At 45.9% G+C, this 23,689-nt stretch overlaps 1 protein-coding gene and 1 long non-coding RNA gene across 5 annotated transcripts in view; both read left to right on the forward strand.

Moving 5' to 3' along the window:
- The window catches only part of ZNF512B (zinc finger protein 512B), a 79,909-nt gene that overhangs the window by 40,974 nt on the left and 15,246 nt on the right, over positions 1-23,689 (forward strand). For all 4 annotated transcript variants that reach the window (XM_056549166.1, XM_056549164.1, XM_056549167.1 and 1 more), the window contains exons 6-8: positions 704-855; positions 979-1,050; positions 8,355-8,483. In XM_056549166.1, the coding sequence (XP_056405141.1) occupies positions 704-855; positions 979-1,050; positions 8,355-8,483 (353 nt within the window). The remainder of the gene's footprint in view (positions 1-703; positions 856-978; positions 1,051-8,354; positions 8,484-23,689) is intronic.
- Positions 1-23,689, forward strand: part of LOC130297017 (uncharacterized) — an 81,527-nt gene that overhangs the window by 40,028 nt on the left and 17,810 nt on the right. The gene's annotated exons all lie outside the window — the stretch shown is intronic.

Raw genomic sequence — 23,689 nt, forward strand, 5'->3', positions numbered from 1 at the left:
CCACTGGCCTTACGGTCGTGTGGGTTCTGTCTCTGGACTGATTCCCCTTTTGCTGTTGATTGTTTTTCCCACCCTAGGGGACTGCTTTGGTACATCCCATCAGTATAGGTGTCCCCCAATGAAGACCAAAAAAAGAGATTTTTCTGCACTCACCGTAAAATGTCTTTCTCGTAGTCTTCACTGGGGGACACCCCACCCACCCATTTCTTCATTTTTTGTCCAGATACTCTTTTCCGGTTCTTGGGTTTTTATCCGGGATTCCTTTCTAGGGTCCTTCGGACATATTTCTTTGTTGGCTTCTCCTACTGCTTTGTGACAAAACTGATTACCTCACTTCCAGTGGGCGGGGTATATCCTGCCAGGGAGGAGCGACTTTTTCCTAGTGTCAGAGCCTCCTAGTGGCAAGAGCATATACCCATCAGTATAGGTGTCCCCTAATGATGGCTACGAGAAAGAGATTTTACGGTGAGCACAAAAAAATCTCCTTTTAGCAACGGCTGAAATGCCGTCAGAGCATGATATGATTGTAGATTTGCGATTACTTGCCCTGAAAGGTTTCAAGATGACTGTCAGGCATGGTGGGCCTTGTAGTTTTGCAACAAATGGAGAACCATTGGTTGGGGAACACTGCTATATGGCTATGGCTGGTAATAGTTTTTTCCTGCTTGTCTGTCTTGTGATGTTGTCTTCATGTTTCCCTCAGAGCGATGAAAAAAGGACCCACTGGAAACAAAGTTTCGAAACCACATCCAGTGCAGACTCCAGGGGAGAATGGAGACATCCTGCATCCCAGGAACAATGAAACACAAGGGGATATATGTCTTTCTGATGAGGACCCAGAAAGGATGAGGCACAGTAAGGGGAGGGCTTATTAGTCATTGTATGGTCATTGCCTCATTCTTATTGGTTCTTATTGCTTACTTTCCCTCCAAAATTATTTTCATATATTGTATTTATTTCTGCTCTTTCATGAGTCAGGAAGGAAACAAAGGACTCCAAAGAAGTTCACAGGAGAGCAGCCGTCTATCACTACCACCTTTGGCTTAAAAGGTAATGGCAAATGGATGTTTATTTCTCTTATTGCACTGTATGAAGAACAATTTTCCCTTTGCTTCTAGAATCAGAATATTCCTGGATTTCAAGCACTCTTCTCTCTCCCATTGTGTTACTTGCAGTAATGTCAAAGTAATGAGCTACTGCCAGTAAAGTGCACCATTATTCCTCAGCAAAGAGCAAGATAGTTAATTCAGTGCAGTTCATGCTCTTTGTTTGGAAATTCTAGGTCTTTCATGGACAATATATGGCACTAGGGACGATATTTATCAAAGCCTGTGTAGATAAAAAGTGGTGTAGTTGCCCCGAGCAACCAATCAGATTGCTTATTTCATTTTTCACAGGCATCTTTAAAAATTGAAAGAATCTATCTAATTAGTTGCTATGGGCAACTGCCCCACTCTTCCTCTACACAGGTTTCGATTAAACTTCCCCTATGTTTAACTGTTTGCAGTAAGTATGCACCATATACAGTATGTAGTACTGTGTTGATGTAGGCAAAGTGTAGCACTCTCTGGGCACTTCTTATTTTCTTGCCAGTAATGTATGACTCAATGTGGTTACTGTTAATCCTTGTGTAGGCACTGTATGACACAACCTGGGGAAACTATGATGCTCTTTGTATTTAAGGCAATTTATGGCATGCTGTGTACTGCTTGTGCCACTGTATGTGTTAGATGGGTCCTGTATGGTACCACTGTGTATTCAGTGACAAAAATAATTGCTACAGCACGTCACACATTGATGTCATTCTTTCCGCTGGGAGGTATATTAAAGGGGTTTTCAGTGAAATATTATTGATGGCCTGTCTACTGGATTGGCCAACAGTAGTTGATTGTGGAGGTGCCAATCTACTAGGAGCATGGACCAGGAGCAGTGACCCTATACCCCATGTAGTGGTGGGGCTGCTTTACTGCAGCCTCAACTCCTGTTGAAGTGAATAGGAGCTGAGGCTGCTGCAATGTTGTGCCCCCACTACACAGAGTACAGAGCCAACTGCTTTCAGGCCATTTGCTATGTATTGCAGGCTCCAAACAGCTAATCAGCAGGAGTGCCCCTTGTTGGCACCCTACCCATCAACTACTGATGGCTTGTTTAGTAGATAGGCCATCAATCGTATTTCATTGGAAAACCCCATTAAGAATGGCCATGCAATACAAGGAAAGCCAATCAGAAATGAAGGGGGCATCACTTAGCTCAGCGTTACTGCCCTCTTCTCTTGGCAATCAGTGGGTAGATAATAGCCCTGAGATCAAAATCATGAGGAACTCAAATTCTAACTTTCTCGTTTGGCTCCATTGGGGGGACACAGGAACCGTGGGTATATCTTGCTGCCACTAGCAGGCTGACACTAGGCCTTAATAAAAAATGCAGGATATACCCCGCCCACTGACTGAGCTAATCAGTTTATAGCTAAGTGTCAGTAGGAGGCAGACGCAGGTCTGGAGCTCTCCAGACCTGGTCTTCTTTTTATTTTGTTTTGTTATTAGAGTTACTTTTTTCTCTTCTTTATAATTTTTTCTAGGTTGGGGCGACAGGAGCATGGCGCTGTCTGGTCCCCCATTTTCGAGCAAAGATCACGGTCCATAAAGTATGCACCGTTAACCCTTTTTCGTCACCGACCATCTCTAAGGGATGTACTCTTGCCCCTGCTCACCCCGCTTTTTGCAGCCCTTTTTGCAGGTGGCACCAGTCTGGTTGAAGACTTCAGAGGTGAGTATAATGGGACATCTTCTGGGTAAGTATCCCTTTCCCTTCTCCCTCTCCTCTATCCCCTTGGGCTTCTGGGGATTCCTTATAATTTTTTATTCTTTATTTTTACTTCTGGGGAAATGGCGCCTGATTGGGAGCCCAGTCTCCCCTCTTATACTGCATTCAGACTGCTGGCATTCCCCTCCGGAGTCTGACCAGCAGCGCTCATTATTCTGGTGCGACAGTCTTACTGACTGTTGCTCTCTGTTGAGCCGCAGCGTTTTTATGCGCATGCGGCCCCTGTTCCTGCCGCTGCCCCAGCCCGAAGCTGGTCTCTTTATTATTCCGGCTGCGCGTATGTCCAGGAGCGTGGGCTGCAGCTGGAAATTTAGTCCGCGGCTTCGGTCCCACTTCTCGGTGGGTAGCTCCGCCCCCTATTTTCGCACGTCATGCACCTATCCAATCCCCTGCTAGCGCGCGCACGGGAGGTCAGTGTCGGCCTCTACTGATCTAACGCACGCTGCAGGGGTCACAGGTCTCCTCCCTCTGGGTCCCTCTACCTATGGGAGGCTATGCACTCCTGGGCTGATCCCTCATAGTCACATGATGCCTCCAGCTGCTCTCCTCAGGGATTCTGTTCTACCTGCTGCTGCAGTTTTTATGTTCTGCTGCTGTTCCTACACTCTGATGTTGTTCCTGCACGCTGCTGCTGTTCCTGCACGCTGCTGCTGTTCCTGCACGCTGCTGCTGCTCCTGCGCGGTGCTTTCTGCAGCTTCTGGAACAAGAGCTCTCCTTCTTTTTAGGGACCTCCGCCTCTGCAAGGGACCCCCCCTGCACTGCCGCTCTGCTGCTTCAGGACACAGGAACCTGGGTGAGCTTGTCCCTTGTTTCTCTGAGTTGGCTGACTTATCTGTTCCTTCCATGTCCGTCCCCAGCTCCGAACCCCCTCCCAGATGGTGGTCGCTGCCTTAGTCACTTACTATGCTTGCACGGGCTGTAAAACTAAATTGCCAGGTGGTTCAGCTGAATCCACCTGCTCTGCCTGCTCCAATTCACGTCCCAACCCCCCTGTGCCTTCCGCCCAGGATGGCTCCCTGGAGCGTTTGGTCTCACCGGTTTGGGTGTCCTCTCTCCCAGACGATCTCTGATCTGGCGCAGGTTTCAAGAGAGGTGGCAACTGCCTTAAAGCACTCCTCCTTGCATCCTCTCTCCCCCGGGAGGCTCGTTCAGCCTCCTCTGACCACCGACACCTCACAAGTGCCCCAGGGTCATTTACTCTGACTCCTCTCCCGATGGAATGTCTCCACAATGCTCTTGCTCCCTATCTCCATCTTCTAGGCAGTGTCCTTTCTCCTGCGGTCGCTCCCCTAGGGGCTGTTCCCGATCCCCGGCCCACCAGGCCAGATCTATGTCACCAAGATCTAGAGCCTCCACTGCTCGTTCCTGGTCTCCTTGGGTGGACAGTTTGGTGTCTGCTGTCAAGGACACCTTTCACCTACAGGACCCTGGAACTTCGGACCCAGCTCCAGAAGTTTCCTTCCGCCGCACTCGCCGCTCTCCCAGGGTCTTCAATACTCATACGGCGTTTGATGACCTGCTTGGAGACTGCCTGGAAGCACCCGGAGAAGCGCTTCCAAGGGTCTAAACGGCCAAATCCACCACTCTTCCCCTGGCTGATGTGGCTTCCTTCAAGGACCCCGTGGACAAGCGAATTGTGAATTTGGTGAAATTCGCCTTTGAGGCGGCTGGCTCGTCCTTGCTTCCAGCGTTCGCCGCGACTTGGGTATCCAAAGCCCTATCGGCCTGGGCCTCTCCACTTCGCCAAGGCGTTTTATCCGGGCCTCCTCCAGATGATGACTGGCTGACTTAGCTCTCCAGATCTCCAACGCTGGTGATTATCTCTGCTCAGCGTCCTTGGAATCTGCACGCTGTGCGGCCTTTGCTTCTGGCAACTTGGTGGCTATCCACCATTCCATGTGGTTGAAGGCCTGGAATGCTGACGCGGCCTCCAAGAAATCCCTCACCGAGATGCCCTTAACTGGCGACTGTCTTTTTGGCAAACGCCTAGATGAAATAATCTCTGAGGCTACAGGCGGTAAGAGCTCTCTGTTACCCCAGAATAAGGTGCGTCGCACCGATTCTTACCGCAAGTCCTCTTCATTTCGGTACTTTGGCTCAGGTCGCCAGGACAAGCCAGCGTCCTTGCAGTTTTGGAAGGCTCCTACCTTCAAAGCGTGCCCTTCCTGGAAGCAGGACGGCCGTTCTGGACTTTTCCCCGCTAAATCAGGTACTTGTAAGCCTATATCTGCCTGAAGGGGCGCCCCCACCCAAGCTTTTCCCTCGGATGGGCAGTCGCCTATTTGGTTGGTGCAGGTCCAGGATTCCTGGGTTCGGGACGTCGTTTCAGATGGCTACCGAATCGAGTTTGGTTCTTTTCACCGGGATCGTTTTTTTCCGGTCCCGGCCTCCCCGCTCTCCGACCCTGGCAGCAGCCTTTCAGTCTGCTCTCCACACCCTCCTTGCACAAGGGGTCATTGCGCCGATTCCATCCCAGGAACGTTTTTTGGGCTTCTATTCGAATCTCTTCGCCATTCCCAAAAAAGGGGGAACGGTTTGTCCTATTCTCGACCTGAAGCTCCTCAATCGGCATTTGCGCCTGCTGCACTTCCGAATGTAGTCTCTCCATTCTGTTGTTGCGTCCTTGGATAAGGGCGAATTCCTGTCTTCGGTGGACATCTGGGATGCATACCTCCTCTTCCCTATTTTTCCGGCACACCAATGTTTTCTGCGGTTTGCCATTCTGGCAGGTCATTTTCAGTTTGTGGCTCTACTCTTTGGGCTGGCCATGGCCCCCAGAGTCTTTACCAAGGTCTTGGCGGCAGTGATCGCCATCCTCCGCTCTCGGGGGGGGGGGGTTCGATGCTTCCTTATCTGGACGACCTGTCGATCAAAGCTCCGTCCTTGGCCCAAAATCAAGAGAGTCTCCATATCACTCTTCAGACTCTGACCAGTTTCTGGTGGTTGACCAACCGGGAGAAATCCAACCTTTCTCCCTCCCAGTCTCTGGTTTTCCTGGGGCTTCAATTCGACACGAAAAGGCTCGGGTTCTACTTCCACCTGAATCTGCCTATTGCGCCGCCCAGAGTCTGTGTCCATCCGTTCGTGCATGGAAGTGTTGCACAGGATGGTGGCGGCCATGAAAGCTGTTCCCTTTGCTCAGTTCCGGTGCTGCCCTCTTCAGTGCGCCATACTGTCTCAAGTGTCCTCGGTCCATCCACCGCCGCATTCGTCTGCCCCCCACGGCTCGCCGGTCGCTCCTTTGGTGGCCCCGCTCTCCGCTCCTTCAGGAGGGACGCTCGTTTCTCCCACTGCGTTGGCAGGTCTTAATTACCGATGCGAGCCTCCTCAGCTGGGTGGATGTTTTTCAGGATCGGACGGTTCAGGGCTGCTGGTCTTCCCAGGAAGCTCGTCTCCCCATCAACATCCTTGAACTTCGGGCCATCTTTCTTTGTCTCCTTCACTGGGAGTTGTTTCTCCGGGGCCATCCGGTTCGGATTCAAACGGGCAATGCCACGGCCATGGCTTATATCAATCTCCAGGGGGGCACTCGCAGCCTTGCTGCAATGGCAGAGGTGCCAACGATTCTTGTCTGGGCGGAACGTCAGGTTCCCTCCATATCGGCGATTCACATTCTGGGGTAGACAATTGGGTGGCGGACATTCTTAGTCGCTCCTCACCAACCCCGGGGAGTGGTCTCTCCACCCGGAGGTGTTCGCAGCAATTTGCGAACATTGGGGGACCCCGGACGTGGACCTTTTTGCATCCCGTCTAAACCGGCAGGTTCCCGCCTTCGTGGCAAAGTCCCGCGATCCTCTGGCTCTGGCTGTGGACGTGTTGGTCGTTCCCTGGTCTCAGTTTGCCCTTCCTTACCTTTTCCCTCCGCTTCCCCTCCTGCCTAGGGTGATGAGGAAGCTCAAGACGGAAGGCGTCTTAGCAATTCTAGTGGTGCCGGCTTGGCCCCGGCACTTGTTGTTCGCCGAGGTTGTCTCGGGGCGGACGTTCCCATGCGGATCCCAGATCGGCCCACCCTTCTCTTTCAAGGTCCTCTTTGCCATCCCAATTCACTGCCGCTGCGTTTGATGGGCTCGTGGTTTCTCTCTCCAGGTCATTCACACCATTCTTTGGGCACGTAAACCGTCCTCTTACAGGATTTATCACAGGACATGGCGTGCCTATTTTCGGTGGTGCGAGGCCCCTTCCCTGTGTTCCATTGTTTTTTTCCTTGCCGAATCTACTGCCCTTTCTGCTGTCGGAGCTGGAAACGTGTTTGGCTCTTGGTTCCCTCAAGCGACAGGTGTCAGCGCTTTCCATTATTTTTCAGCGCCCCCTGGCTTCCGATCCTCATGTTTGCACCTTCCTTTAGGATGTGGCACATGTGACTCCTCCTTTCAAATCTCCCACTCCACCCTGGGATCTGAATTTGGTTCTCAGCGCTTTCCAAGTCGCCCCATTTGAACCCCTTCAAGAGATCTCTCTCCACTTCCTTTCTTGGAAGGTATCCTTTCTTATTGCCGTGACTTCCATCCGGGGAGTGTCGGAATTGGCAGCTCTATCCTACTGACCCCCCTTTCTGGTCCTCCACCAGGACAAGGCTGTGCTTCGGCCGGTACATTCTTTTTTGCTGAAGGTGGTCTACTCTTTTCATCTGAACAAGAATATCGTCCTTCCCTCCTTCTGTCCGTCTCCGTCTCACTCTAAGGAGCGCTCTCTCCACAATTTGGACATGGTCAGAGCTCTCTGCCACTTCTTCCTTTTGGCATTCTGATTCGCTTTTCGTCATTCCGGTGCAAAGGGCTTCCAGCTTCAAAGGCGACCATTTCCCATTGAATCTGGTCTGCCATATCGGAGGCCTATTGTTCTAAGGGAAAGGCTCCTCCTTTCCGGGTTCCGGCTAACTCCACTCGCTCTTTTGGGGCCTCTTGGGTGGTATTCAATGGGGCTTCGGCCCTGCAGATGTGTAAAGCGGCCACTTAGTCGTCCATACACACGTTCACCAAGTTCTACCAGGTGCACACTTCTGCATCTGCTGACGCAGGTTTTGGGCGTAAAGTGTTGCAGGCTGCGGTGGTGTTGCCATTTGCCTGATTCTCTGGCTGGGTTCTGTTTTCCCACCCCGGGGACTGCTTTGGTACGTCCCACGGCTCCTGTGTTCCCCAAATGGAGCCGAACGAGAAAAGGAGATTTTTTATACTTACTTCAAAATCTCTTTCTCGGAGGATCCATTGGGGGACACAGCACCCACCCATTGTTTAATAGTTTGTTGTCCTAATAGCTGATTTCCTGTCTGTGGACTGCTTGGTTGTTTTTTGTTTGGGCCTTCTTCGGACTCTCTGTAGTTATTTGCCGGTTTCCTCCTACTGCTTTGGGACTAAACTGATTAGCTCAGAGTCAGTGGGCAGGGTATATCCTGCCAGGAGGGGCCAACTTCTTTTTTTATTAAGGCCTAGTGTCAGCCTCCTAGTGGCAGCAAGATATACCCATGGTTCCTGTGTCCCCCAATGAGAAAGAGATGTTACAGTAAGTATAAGAAAATCTCCTGTCTTTACAGGTTTGGGAAAGACAGAGGATAAGTCCAGAGGAAGACACGGACGGATTGTACAGGGGAGAGCAGAGGAACAAAAGAAGAAGATTGATAGTGCAAACCTAAGACTGGAGCACATAATGAAGCCCGCTTCAGGTAAGGAGCAACATGCACCAGCTAGGTATTTAAAGAGTACCTGTCACCAAACAAAATTTTTACTATATTGTTCCTTATGTAATTATAAGACACTTTGCTATTTACCGTATTTACCATATGTTATATGCCGATAAGCCGCTGCAGTTCAATGATTTAAAGCGGGCACTTTAAATCAATGAACTGCAGCGGCTTTTGCAGGTCCAGAGACCTGCCGTCACTGCCCGATTCTCTGCCCCTGCCTATCCTGGGGTCCAGAGACTGCCGGCGCCGCTGCCCCATTGCATCCCCCCTCCCTGGTTTTTCTGACCCCGCAGAAGCCCCAAGGAAAGGCAGGGGGAGAGAGGCTGTCGCTGCCCGCTTCTCTCCCCCTGCCTTTCCTGGGGTCTAAAGCCCTGCTGCCGCCGCTTCTCTCCCCCTGGCTGTCGGCGCCACTGCCCCATTGCCTCCCCCATCCCCGGTTTTATAATTACCTGTTGCCGGGGTCGGGTCCGCGCTGCTTCTGGCTCCGGTGTGGTGTCTCCTGCGTTGTTGCTATGCGCTGCGCAATGACGAGTGACGTTGCGTTGAAGACGTCACTCGTCATTGCGCCTTGCAGCGCATATTTTTCAAATACATCACCCCTCCCTGATTTCCTGGAAGGGATTTCTCTGAGACTCAGATAAGGAGATTTTTTTTGTACTCACCTTAAAATCTCTTTCTCATAGCCTTCATTGGGGGGGGGGGGGGGGGGACACACAGATACTGATGGGTATATGCTCTTGCCACTAGGAGGGGCTGACACTAAGGAAAAAAAGTCAGCTCCTCCCTGGCAGGATATACCTGCCCGCTGGAAGTGAGGTCATCAGTTTTGTCACAAAGCAGTAGGTGAAGACAACCAAGAGAGAAGTCCAAAGGACCCCAGAAAGTCACCCCGGATGGAAACCCAAAAAAACAGAAAAGATAATCCGGACTAGACATGAAGAAAAATATGGGTGATGTGTCCTCCAATGAAGGCTACGAGAGAGAGATTTTACGGTGAGTACAAATAAATCTCCTTTTATCGGTTCTCCTTTTCACTCTTCATTGGGGACACAGATACTGATGGGACGTATCAAAGCAGTCCCCTAGGGTGGGAACAACAACCACCAGAGGAAGGGAGTCAGTACGGAGACTGAGCACCATACGTCCGCCAGGCTTGCGGACGAGACACTGGGCCAAGAGGCAACAGAGATCCAAATACTGAGTGACCAGAAAGTCCCACCGACCATGGAGATGGACTAGGATGCCAAAGGAAGAGACTCTAAACCAATAGTCCATATAGAGCAATACCAAAGGGTCATCTCGGTGGCCAGATAGGCCAGAACCATCCTGGAAGGAGGTAGAAAACCCTCTTCCAAGGAAATCAAGAACCAGACAGAGGGCTAGCCCGGCTGGTAAACAAAAATGAAAAGGGAAGGACAAATGAACCCCTTCCAGAGAAGCAACAGAGTCAAGAGAACAAGGCTAGAACCGCCCTGCAGAGCTGCGTACGCCTGCATAAGCCCGCATACGAGCATTAGGCGATCAGAGGCAAGGTAAAGATCAGAACCCCAGGAAGAAAAAAAAAGAGAGATGTGAACCATCTTCGGAGAGCCATAGTGCAGGAGACCAATGACCTGACCCAAAAAAATTGCAGGCACCAAAACCAGCCTTCCAGAGGCATGCCACGAGCACCCAGGAGAAGTAGCGGAAAGCAGGAAACAGAGACAGAACAGCGGTAAGAATGGGACGCCTAAGCTGAATTTGGCCGGACTGGTGTAATCCGACTGACCGGAACACCCTCCATCCCAGGAGTATACCCAGAGGGAGAAGGAAAAAGAAAAGCAAAAACCGGCCAAACAAGGAGCGGAACGCTTTGAGTAGGAGCATCCCGAACACCGTAGCGGCCAACATGGGAACTGGAGGTTCCAAAGTCTCCTTGGATTCCCACCCCTCAACCTCAAATCTGCGAGACGCTCTGGGTGACTTACTTGCATGTCGAGACAAGAAGTGTGGAGCAGAAATACCTCTCCACCAAAGGATAGCGGAGAAGTCTGGGCAGGAGCACCGCAGCAAAACAAGAGCTCAGCAAGATACTCCACCCATGAAGGGGGGGAAGAGAGATGGCCACGTCTTGGCGGTAGAAAGTGCTCTACGAAAAAGTCCCCCATTGGAGGGGAAAAATAAAGGGCAGACGAGGGGAAAATTCAAGCACACTAATAAATGAAAGCACAGCAAATGGGGATTGCGTTTATCCAATCTCTTTATCCACAATTCTTCAGCTGTTATACAGACAGATTATGTATGGACAAAATAAGGAATAATCACCCAGCGACAAAGTATAAGTAGTTCGTCGATCAGGCACTCTTAGAATTCATCTGCCTCCACCGAGGTCTCCTGTTCCTGGCCGTGATCTGTAGCATCTCCTGCGGGCTGGAAGTCGGGCTGCTCAGTGCGTCTGAGCGCCAACCATCAGGCTGGCGACATTTCAGGAGATGGATCTCCCTTTCTCAAGCTTATCACGTGAACACCCACCACCATGTTTAAATATAAATAAATCACTTCTCGTAAGAACATTAGTTCTATAACAAAGTAGAAAAATACATAAAAACATCAGTGAATGCAATAAACATTAAAAACAATCCTTCAGAGTAAAGCACTATTACAAAAATACATTAAACAAGCAATTTTCATTGATCTCACTCGGGACTAGCGTTCCTAGCCTCTGAATCCAATATTCCTTGCATCTCAGTAAATTCTTTTTTAAGTCTTCTTGTCCTGAGCTTTCTACTTTTTCAAGCACCATCCTCCTTAAGTCGCATACCTGATGGCCATATTCAGAAAAATGTCTCACCAGGCTAGTCTCACCAAATGTATCTTTCTTTTCTTCATCTTTTTTCATTACTTCTACTTTTTTCTTGTAATTTCAACTTTACTTATGTATTCATTTACTCTAGTTTTAATGGGGTTCTCCGCTGCTCAGCGTTTGGAACAAACTGTTCCGAACACTGGAGGCGGGAGCTCGTGATGTCAAAGCCCTGCCCCCTCAATCATGACCTCACCAGTTTTGGAGGTTTCCCTTTGATGTTTGACCTTGTGTGTACCCCGTCCGTCAACGCCAATTGTTTTTTTTTTTGTTTAGTTTAGTTTTTTGGCATGTGGCTAAAAAATCTGGGCTGTGTTTCTCAGTGAACACATGGAAACATAGAACCAATAGTTTGCATGTAAGACTTACCAATAAAGACAAATAACAAATTAAATGGTGAAATAAGGCCGCAATGTTTATTAGAGTTAAAAACCTTTAACAATGGTAAATGAAATAACAATAATAAAATAAAGACTATTGATATTAATATTATGTCCACCTGTTTTAAACAGGCGACTAACCCCCAGGTAAACATCGCGACAAAATAAAATAAGGGAGGGAGAGTGGGTCTTGATCCGGAGGCTGAAGTGACTATAACTGCTCCGTCACCCGCTTTAAAAGGAGGAATACTGCCAGTAGCACGGGCGTTACAGCCAATCAGTGGAGAAGGAGCTGCAACTGCCAGCCACGAGGTATCTGCAGTTAAGGACATTAGAACGAGCCCATAGACAAATACAGAAGGACAGGAGCCGCAACATCAAACCATATATTATGGTTCATGTTCCCGTGCGGCCCCACCCCTACTGTATTTGTCTTGAGGGTCCTTACATGGAAACATAGAACCAATAGTTTGTATGTAAGACTTACCAATAAAGACAAATAACAAATTAAATGGTGAAATAAGGCCGCAATGTTTATTAAAGTTAAAAACCTTTAACAATGGTAAATGAAATAACAATAATAAAATAAAGAATATTAATATTATGTCCACCTGTTTTAAACAGACGACTAACCCCCACCAGGGGCATTTACTAAATGCCCCCCCCCCCCTCCCCCCCCCCCCCCCCCCGAACATCACGATGCCTTTTTCAATAATAGTTTGAAAATCTAGATTCGAAATGTCAAGACCAATAGCGGATAACATAAGACAACCAGGAACAAAAAGGCCCGGACAATCATCTTCCAGTTCCAAATGACGGAAACTGAAGTAACCCAAAGAAGGAAGAAACTTGGCCAGGTTCCTGTTTACTCTTTTACGTGTTTTATTAATAAAAAGAAAATGAGGTAAAGTCCAAGTCGGAGAAAACTAAATTTCTGAAAAACAGCAAACAGAATTAGAAAAAATATTATGTAATTTCGAAAAATCTTGTTTCAATTCAGACAATAGATTAACAGTGGGAACTAACCCAAGATCATGAAGACCAAAATGTAAAATAATAATAGAAGGAGAAGGACGGGAAAGAGATATATGGTTAATCTTATCTAAAAATTTACGAATCCGAAAATTAGGAAAACCAAACCAAGAAATATCCACAACATCCAAATCAAAAGATAAATTTAGACCGGAGAGCCTAGATAAAGATCTATTAAAAGAGTGAAGAACAAACTAATCACCAACAATCCACACGTAATAACAAACACCTGTAGAGAGAACAGGAAGTATTAAATAGAGAGATTAGGACGAATATAAAGGTTAACTCTATGAGAAGACCACCTACCAAGTCTTTTTATTACAGATTCAGATAAACCCATACGATAAGCTTCAGTTGCCGCCCCAATATGAAAAGAATTGGGCATCAACCTAAAGCTACCAAGACCAAGATGAGAAACACATTTACGTAAAACACTTGAGAACTGAAATCTGGTCAAAACTCTACATTCATTGTGAATAAAGAGAGACCCTGGAATTTTAGGGCGAAGCTCGACCCAAGATAAAAGAGTTTAAAAGGGACAAAAAACAAAACTGGGACAGAATTAATACGAAGTCAATGTCCCTTACCTCTCTGATCAGTCTTAGATTTACAAATAAAAATGAGAATAAATTGGTCACGAAAAACTACATCAGAGATAAGTAGAGGAGAACTAGATTTGGCATTGATGGCTGTAAATTTACCAATTCTAAAAGCAGCGAAAAAAGCTGATACAAAAGCGGATTTAAAAAGAAGAATTTCAAATTCAGAAAAACAGAGCATTGACCAGATTGACTAATAGATCCAAGGAGATAGGTCTACGAGAGTCTAAAGAAAACTTATTATAACCTTTAATGAATTGCTTGAAAAGGAAACCAGAGAAAGGGGGTGGAAAGCCAGCAAGTTTAAAGAAAAAAGAGATTCCAGCTAAAGTCTTGGAAACAAAAGAAGAAGAAAGATTAAGAGAGAAAAGATGACATACAAAAGAAAACTGAGTAAAAGAATCAGAATGATTAGAACAACAAAAACCCTTCCATCGTCTCCAAGCAGTAGAATAAGCTGCTCAATATTGAGACGAAAGGGAATTTTGAAGTAAATCCAAAATTAATGGAAAATTACGTTTCATAGATCCAAAGGGCAAGGGGTTCCTTGAATGTCTGCAGAAGGGTTCAGTACCCGAAAAGTCTGAAATTGAAATCTAGATAAAGCATCTGCAGAAGAATTAAAGGGGTATTCCGGGCAAAACTTTTTTTTTTATATATATCAACTGGCTCCGGAAAGTTAAAGGGTACCTCTATTTTAGATTAATGAATGTTGAATAATTTCCAATAGCATGTTAATGAAAAATATGCTTCTTTCTATTGTATTTTTCCCGATCAGTCCTGTCAGCAAGCATTTCTGACTCATGCTGGAGTCCTAAACACTCAGAGCTGCCAGCCTGCTTTATTCACAGCCAAACAGGCTGTGAACAAAGCAGGCTGGCAGCTCTGACTATTCTCCTTTGTGAACAAAGCAGACTGGCAGCTCGTAGTGTTTAGGACTCCAGCATGAGTCTGAAATGCTTGCTGCCAGGACTGATAGGGAGACCCCTAGTGGTCATTTCTTCAAAGTGGAAAATTAAATATTTTTTAATAACATGCAATTGTGACGTTATTCTGCATACATTAATCTATAATATATCAAAAGTTTTTTTGATGAGAGGTACCCTTTTAAACAGATTTGTTAATTACTTCTATAAAAAAATCTTAATCCTTCCAATAGTTATTAGCTTCTGAAGTTTTCTGTCTTACATAGTTAGTATGGTCAAAAAAAGATATATGTCCATCAAGTTCAACCAGGGAATTGAAGGGTAGGGGTGTGGCCTGATATTGGGGTCTAACTGCTCAATGATGATGTAACGTCCCGGGAGCTGTGCATGATGGGGGAACTGCACAGCTCCCGGGACATGAGTCATCAGAGAGCAGTTAGACAGAAAACGACAACTCAACTTCAGAAGCTAATAACTATTGGAAGGATTAAGATTTTTTTAATAGAAGTAATTTACAAATCTGTTTAACTTTCCGGAGCCAGTTGATATATAAAAAAAAAGTTTTGGCCTGGAATACCCCTTTAATACAACCAGGGATAAAAGAAGCTTTTAACCAAATGTTATGTAAAAGACAAAGAACAATCTGACATAACATTTTTATAACCTCAATAGATTTAGCGGATTGGCGATTTATACAAAAGACAACACCTTTATTGTCAGAATAGAGTAGAATTCTAGAATTTTTTAAAAGGCCACCCCAAATAGTCAGGGCAACCAAAACAGGAAATAATTCTAAAAGCAAAATGTTTTTTTTGTAAAACCATTCTCAATCCACTTAATAGGAAGAAGCTGACCAATGATTTCCAAACATAACACCATAACCTACAGATCCAGCAGCATCAGAATACAGCTGAATGGCATCAGAAGAAATAAACTCTGACTGCCACACACTTCGACCATTAAAGGACAATAAAAATTGTAACCATATGCGCAGATCCTCTTAGGTAAGAAGTAGTACGGATATGGGAATGAGGGGAAGTAAAACCACGAGTAGCTGCATACATCCTACTAGAAAAAACACGGGCCATAGGTAAAACCCTAGAAGTAAAATTAAGAAGGCCCAATAAACTTTGAAACTCTCAAAGAGTTGCTTTTTGTTTAGAAAGAAATAAAAGGATTAAATGTTTTAAACGAGACAATTTGTCAACAGGTATAGAAAACTCCATAGAACCGGAATCAATAAGAATTACGAGAAAATCAATAGAAGTAGTAGGTAAAACTGTTTTTTCGGAGGCCAACGGAATGCCAAAATAATCAGCAAGGGTAATAAAACAAGATAACAAATGTTGGCAAACATTAGAATCAGCAGGCCCGATGAAAAGAAAATCGTCCAAATAATGGATCAGTGTGTGGCAACCCGAATAATAAGATACAGCCCAATGAATTAAAGTAGAGAAGGATTTAAAATAATTACAGGATAAGGCAAAACCCATAGGCAAGCATTTGTCAAAAAAGAAAAGACCATTAAAACAAAATCCCAGAGAATTAAAACCTGACGGGTGGACAGGAAGCAAGCGAAAAGCTGACTTAATATCCACCTTTGAAAGAAGTGCGCCATGTCCCGCTGAATGGAGAATAGACAGGGCCTCATCAAAAGAGGAATAATGTACAGAAGCCAAACTCTTCTCAATTTCATGATTCAGCGACAACTTGTGCGGGAAAGATAAATGATGAATAAGCCTAAAAGAATTAGGCTCTTTTTTGGGTACAATGCACAAAGGGGAGACTCTAAAACAAGGGAAAGGTGGAGAATGAAAAGGCCCAGCAACTCTGCCCAGAGAAATTTCAGAATTTTTTTTTTCTAAAACATAAGAAGGATATTTTTTCACTGAGGGTAAATTCTCATGAACAATAGAAGTCCCAAAAAATTGAGGGACAGGAAAGCCATGTAGAAAACCTTCACTAATAAATTTAGCTGCAGCTCTATTATTATAGCAGTTTAGGAACGGCTGGGCTGCATTCTTAGAAGGTTCACCCGAGTCCAAGCTTTTTGAAATAAATTCTTTGGAACCTGCGGATTGAAGTTTTTTAAAGCACTTGGACATGGAAAGCGGACTGCTGCAAAAGGCACATTCGTGTTTATACTTGTAATTGTTTGGCCATTTGCAGACTCCTTCATTAAAGGAGAAACATAGTCCTTTACGGATGGAAGGCACTGAAGAGGAGGATGGTAAGGGGCGAAAAAACTGTTTTGAAGGAGCAATCATACTGAGCCACAAACCAACATCCTTATAACCAAATTTTTAATTGGGAAAAACGGCTAATTTCTGGCGAAAATTGACATCATAATTATACCAAGAATTTCCGCCAAAAGATTTAAAAGCTTCCAAAATAATTTCTAAATGACGGAATAAACCTGAGCAGAGTTGCGGTTTCTTCTCTCCCAAAACTGATGAAAAAATACAAAAAGCATACAACCAGGAATTAAATGTAGGAGGAAATTTTTTGTCTACATCTTTTTTATCTTAGTTCCCTTCTTCCAAGACAGTATCTTTAAAATCCGGACCCAAAGACATAATATCAATGTACTCAAGGTTCCAAATTTTTTCTTTAACACAATTGGAAAGGTGAAAACCTAAAGGTGACAATTCACAAGGAATGGATTCCTTAAGAAAAGTCTGACTAACACCAGAACCCTTCTCCAAAATAGGAAAAACATTGTTAGACAGAGGAAAATCTGAAACAGAAGGACGTATATTAGCAGGTGGAGGAGCAGATAAACTTGCATCAGGTGCAGACCAAGCAGAAGAAGCAGATGAGTGCCTAGCCAAAAAATCCTCAGAGATAAAAAAAAATTCATCCCTCAAAGAAGCAGAAACAGCAGAATCAGTTTGAACAGACAAAGTTGGAAGAGAAGGGGTTAAAGAGATAGGAGAGAGATGAGGAGGGTTAACAGACATCTCACCAATTGTTTCAGCTCGAGCTGATGATCTCGTGTCCACAGCTGACTGGTCCTGGAGAGGCTGACTGTCAACAAGGACATCAGTTGCTATGGGAGATTGCTGGCGTTTCTGGGATCCTCTACACCTACTACCACTATGAACAGCGGGAGGCGGAGTATACCCACTACAGGATCTTCTAATGCTCCTGGTATTGCTCCTTGAAGATCTTCTGGAAGACTGTCCAGCAGGGGGAGCTAATGAAATACCAGAGCGACCATAAGAAGTGCCAGCAAGTGGAGCCGATCTAGGCCCCGCCTCTGCATCGCAGACTCCAATTGAAGAAGGCCGGTCAGCTGAAGGCAGGACGTCATCACCGAGGGACGAGGAGTCTAAGCAGCGACGCAGCCAAGGTAAACCACCCTCGGCTTCAGCCCTGGACAATAGCTGGTGAAAAATATCTTCCATGGTGCAGGAAAAATTAAGACAGGAGCAGCGAGGTCCTCTTCTCTCTTGATCCGGAGGCTGAAGTGACTATAACCTCTCCGTCACCCGCTTTAAAAGGAGGAAAACTGCCAGTAGCACGGGCATTACAGCCAATCAGCGGAGAAGGAGCTGCAACTGCCAGCCACGAGGAATCTGCAGTTAAGGACATTAGAACAAGCCCCTAGACAAATACAGAAGGACAGGAGCCGCAACATCAAACCTTATATTATGGTTCATGTTTCCATGCGGCCCCCCTACTGTATTTGTCTTGGGGGTCCTTACAGTACAAGTGAAAAAGCACCGAGAAACGCAGCCCAGAACTTTTTAGGCGCACGCCAAAAAACTAAAACAAAAGAAAAAACAAAAACAAGTGGTGTGACAGACGGGGCACACACAAAGTCAAAGATCAAAGGGAAACCTCCAAAACTGGTGAGCTCAAGATTAATATTTCATCTATACAATTGACTGAGATACAGGAAAGGTTTATTAATAGAGGAGTAAGTTTTGTACCAACAACCAATAGTTCCAGCTTTGACTTTCTTGTTGACTTCTATAAATTTTGTAGGAGTATTCGTTTGAAAATGTATTTTTTCGACATTAACCGAAATATGAGGAAAACTATGGATATGGAGTGTATGCCGGACAAACTTAGAAAGAAGAGCAACTTCTTCTTTCTTCTTCTTCCCCAGTGTGAATAGCAGCCTATTAGATAGTTTCCAACAATTGGTGATTAGTGAAGTTACAATGAAATGAGATAAAGAGAGATATAAATTAAAATCTTATTTTTCTAAGGAAGAGAGAGTATGAAGTATGAAGCATTTAGAGAGATTCATAAAATTGAATCATAAAATTGATGTTAGAAGATGCTGCTTGCGATGAAATTATAACACATGAACTAAAGAATGCATTGTTTAATGAAACACCTCGTGTTCCTGTATTGTATTTACTTCCTAAGGTCCACAAGGACCTGAGTTGCCCCCCGGGACACCCTATAGTCTCCGGGGTCAACTCAGTCCTACACCCCTTGCTGTGTATGTGGGCGGATACCTACAAAAAGTAGTAAAAAATCTTCCAAATTGCTTATCTGATACGAATGATTTTTTGGATCATGTGGCAGAAATGAATACAGACGAAACATACCTACTTTGCACATTGGATATCAAAAGTTTGTATACTAATATCCTGGTTGATGAAGGTATGGTAGCCAACAGGGAACAATTGATTGAAGACAACACACTTACTAATGTGAAAATAGGTTTCCTAATGGGTTTGATGGAACCTATACTTACCAAAAATTATTTTAGGTTTGGTGATGAATTATTTTTACAGAGACAAGGAGTTTCAATGGGGTCTCCAGTAGCCCCTAGTCTGTCTAACATTTTCATGGCTAAATTCGAGGAGATATACGTTCCAGCACATCCATTGGGAGGTAAGGTGAGTAAATGGTTAAAGGAGATATCCAGTGCTGAAAAACTTATCCCCTATCCTAAGGATAAGTTTCAGATTGTGGGGGTCCGACCACTGGGGCCCCCCCGCAATCTCCTATACGGGGCATCGGCACCCCGTGGGAAGGGGGCGTGTTGACCACCGCACAAAGTGGCGGCAGACAAGCCCCCTCAATACATCTCTATGGCAGAGCCGGAGCGCTGCCTCTGGCAATCTCCGGCTCTGCCATAGCGATGTATTGAGGGGGCGTGTCGGCCGCCGCTTCGGGCGGTAGTCGACATCCGCTATCTGGCCAGCGAGTCGGGGACCCGTACAGGAGATCAAGGGGGGGGCCCACAGCCCTTAGGATAGGGGATACGTTTTTCAGCACTGGACTACCCCTTTAAGATATGTGGACGACGTGTTCGTCCTGTGGACGGGCACACGACAGGAGTTGTGTGAATATGTAGAGTATTTAAGTCACTGTCATCCTCTTATTGAATTTACTTGTGAGGCAAGTGCGACCCACATCCATTACCTTGATTTGGAAGTGAAAAATGTTAATAACAAATTAGAGACAACACTCTATGTGAAAGAGAGTGATAGAAATATTTTATTTCACAACAAGAGCGCACATGCCCCACAGGTATTCAAAGGGATACCAAAAGGACAAATGGTCAGGGCTAAGAGGATCTGTAGCTCTGAGGAGGAATATCAGAAGAATAAAAACAACATGATTGAAAAATGTATACAGAGGGGATATGAGAGGTCTGAATTGGAAGAGGTCACACAGCAGGTGGGAAAAATACCAAGGAAACAGCTAAGAAGGAAAAAAATTGAAAATGGAGATAGATTTATGTTCCTATCGACCTATGACGGACATGCTAAATTGACAAAAAAAGTGATTAATAAATATTGGGAGCTACTAAAGGTTGATGAAAAATATGGAGTGCTGTTCAAGGAATGCCCGAGGTTTATATATATAAAAAGGGGCAGTGATGCTCTCTCACATCTTTTTCAAACCCCTGTCCACACTGTTCAGTAACTTTGTGTGGTCTCAGGGATGACATAGGCTCTACAACAGCACTCTGTCACAGTCTAAAACAACGGGTGGCTTGGCCTTCCCTGATCCCTACGCCTATTACCTAGCATCGGCAGCGACCCGCATTCTAGACTGGTTTCATGCTGCCAGGACCAAGCTGTGGATACAACTGGAAAATGCCCTAGCCCCCTTCCACATCACCTCTCTCCCCTGGATTCGGCCCGCCTACTGGATGGCAGCCAATAAAGCCTCCCTTCCCTTTGTTTCTAGGATACTCCTCCACACTTGCTTCCATCATATCACCAACACGGGTCTACTCAGGCCTCTGGGTCCCCTTACACCCCTAATAGGCAACCCGGACTTCATCCCAGGGTCTTCGGGGAGTGACTTCCTGACTACCCAAGCACACTCCCTTCCCCATTACACGGGTCCTCCACACCTCATCCTTGAAGACTCTACCTGACATTTTGGGCGACTCCGCACATTCCACCTTGCACTCCTTCCAATATCTTCAACTGCAGCATTTCTATAACACCTGGAGGGTCACTGGTGAACTCCACAGAGAACTGACCTCTTTCGAACAACTATGTATATCCCCTACAGGCCCCACTCACGTAATTTCTCTACTATACTCTATACTTAACAGCCGTGACCCCCAGTCCCTTTTGCCCTACCAGCGGAGTTGGTCAAGAGACTTGCCTACTCCTCCCAGTGTTAAGGAGTGGGAAAAGTTTTTCCTATTATGTCATAAAGCCTCCAGAACAGTAGCTCTGCAGGAGACAAACTATAAGTTGTTGTCCAGATGGTACAGGGTTCCGGCCCTGCTCCATCGTTTTTATCCCTCGGTCTCGCCCACCTGCTGGAGGTGTAGGGGGGACACGGGCACGCTCATACACATATGGCACTCCTGCCCCCTACTGACACCCTACTGGTCAGCGATACGAGACGCTATACACGAGATCACGGGCATACATGTCCCAAACACTCCCCAAGCCCTGCTACTCTCCATGCTGCCGGGATCGGCTGAACAGTTGAAGAAGGGTCTAGTGAGCATATTACTTGCTGCAGCTAGACGTGTCGTACCGAGACGCTGGAAATTATCGTCTCCCCCCACCGTCTCGGACTGGATTAGGGAAGTCCTGCATATTCAGGGCCTTGAGGAATGCCTGGCAGACCTTAACGCCACCACTGATCAGTACATCAATTGTTGGCGCCCTTGGATAGTTTATTCAGCCTTTCCCGCTTTTCTGCAATTTGGCCTGGCCAAGACCCCCCCCTTCCCCTGCGCCCCCACCGGACCCTTTACCTCCCCCCCCAATACCTCCTCCCTCCTGACCCAACTATTTTCTGTGACCCTTCTACTCCATCTTTCTTACCTTCCTTCCCATCTATCTTTAGACATTTTGTATACCATTGTCACCTACTTCCCCCTTTTTATGGTTTCTATACAACAGTGAGTTTATACTTACCATGTTACTGCTATACTCGCTACTAGAGTGGTTAATGTTATCTGCCCCATGTTTGGGGAACCTTGTTCTTTCTTGTTTTAATTATTTACCGAATTTACCTCAGGCCCTGGAAGGCCTTAATTGTCTGTATTCTGCTTTTTCCTTAATAAATCTTGGTTTGAATAATATATATAAAAAGGGGAAGTCAATAGCCATTCACTTGGTAAAATCTGATTTACAACAGAAGAGAAAATCCAAACAGATGTTTTTGAAGGCGAAAAATAGGGGAACATTCCCCTGCAGAGCATTTCAGAATTGTAATGGGATCATGGAAGGTGACACTGTGACACATTCCACAAAGTGCACACGTATTGCGATTCAAGGTTTCTTTAAATGCAAAACCAAAGGCGCTATATATTTAATTAAATGCCCGTGTGGAATGTCTTACGTAGGTCAAACATCCAGGACAGTTAAAATTAGAATAAATGAACAAAAAAGCTCTATTAGAAATTACAAGAAAAAAGTAGAAGTAATGAAAAAAGATGAAGAAAAGAAAGATAAATTTGGTGAGACTAGCCTGGCGAGACATTTTTTTTAAATATGGCCATCAGGTATGCGACTTAAGGAGGATGGTGCTGGAAGAAGTAGAGAGCTCAGGACAGGAAGAGTTAAAAAATAATTTACTGAGATGCAAGGTATATTTGATTCAGAGGCTAGGGACGCGAGCACCGAGTGGGATCAATGAAAATTGCTTGTTTAATGTATTTTTGTAATAGTTCTTTACTCTGAAGGATTGTTTTTAATGTGTATTGTATTCACTGATGTTTTTATGTATTTTTCTACTTTGTTATAGAACTAATGTTCTTACGAGAAGTGATATATATTTAAACATGGTGGTGGGTGTTCACGTGATAGGCTTGAGAAAGGGAGATCAATCTCCTGAAACATCGCCAGCCTGATGGTCGGCACTCGGATGCACTGAGCAAGCCCGACTTCCAGCCCTCAGGAGATGCCACAGATCATGGCCAGGAACAGGAGACTTCGGTGGAGGCAGATGAATTCTAAGAGTGCCTGATTGACGAACTACTGCTACTTTGTCACTGGGTGATTATCCTTTATTTTGTCCATACATTTCTGTTTGTATAACAGCTGAAGAATTGTGGATAAAGAGATTGGATAAACGCAATCCCCATTTGCTGTGCTTTCATTTATTTGTGTATTTGTTGGACTTTGGCTTGGCAATATGGATCCCCTAGATTGAAAGCACAGGAGCCACCCAGGGAAGAATCAGTGACCCGCTGTGCTATAACCTGATACGTTCGTGAAAATTCAAGCACTGACCATGCCGAGCCCCCTGATCGCTGTACCCCCTATGGAAGGGGGAGTGCCAAAGGATGCCAGGTACTGAAGGAGCATGCAAACACCACCCTGCAGGAATGGGTCAAAGCAATGGAGGTGTACAGCTTGGAGGTGTAGACCCCAATGGTGCTAAACTTTAGACCCTAAGAAAAAAGGGCCTGAAGAGGTGGCAACTGTTGGCATAGCTCATGTCCAGTCGTATGGAAAACAGGCATAGCACCAGAGACTGCGCCATAACCATGCTCTCAGCAGACCAATGTCACACCCTAAGGCAGGTGAACAAAGATGGCTGTTGGCCCTGCGAAGGTCTATTGAACCTGAAGGAACCACTCACACCCCATAGTCCAAAGGTGCTACACACCAAGACTGTTGCCGCAGACACAATGGAGGAAGGATCCATGAGGTGCCAGAAAACATGCAGTCACAGTCTCAATCCCCAGTATAAGTTCTAAAGAACCATAGAGTCACTCTTCCGGGACCCCACAAGAAGCGGGTCACCAGACTTCAGCCGGGGGAGTGGCAGGTATGGGGAAGGCCACCTGGTGGATTAGAGAAATCATGCAGACACAGTCTGGTTAAGTGGCAAAGGGACCATGGAACACGCCGGGGCACAGTGTTCAGAACCAAACACAGAAGTGGATGTCAGCCGAAAGAGCGGCAGGCATGAGGTGAGGGACCTGGTAGGGCTGGGAACCCTATGAGTTACT

The sequence above is a fragment of the Hyla sarda genome, chromosome 12, assembly GCF_029499605.1.
Source record: "Hyla sarda isolate aHylSar1 chromosome 12, aHylSar1.hap1, whole genome shotgun sequence".
NCBI lineage: Eukaryota > Metazoa > Chordata > Amphibia > Anura > Hylidae > Hyla > Hyla sarda.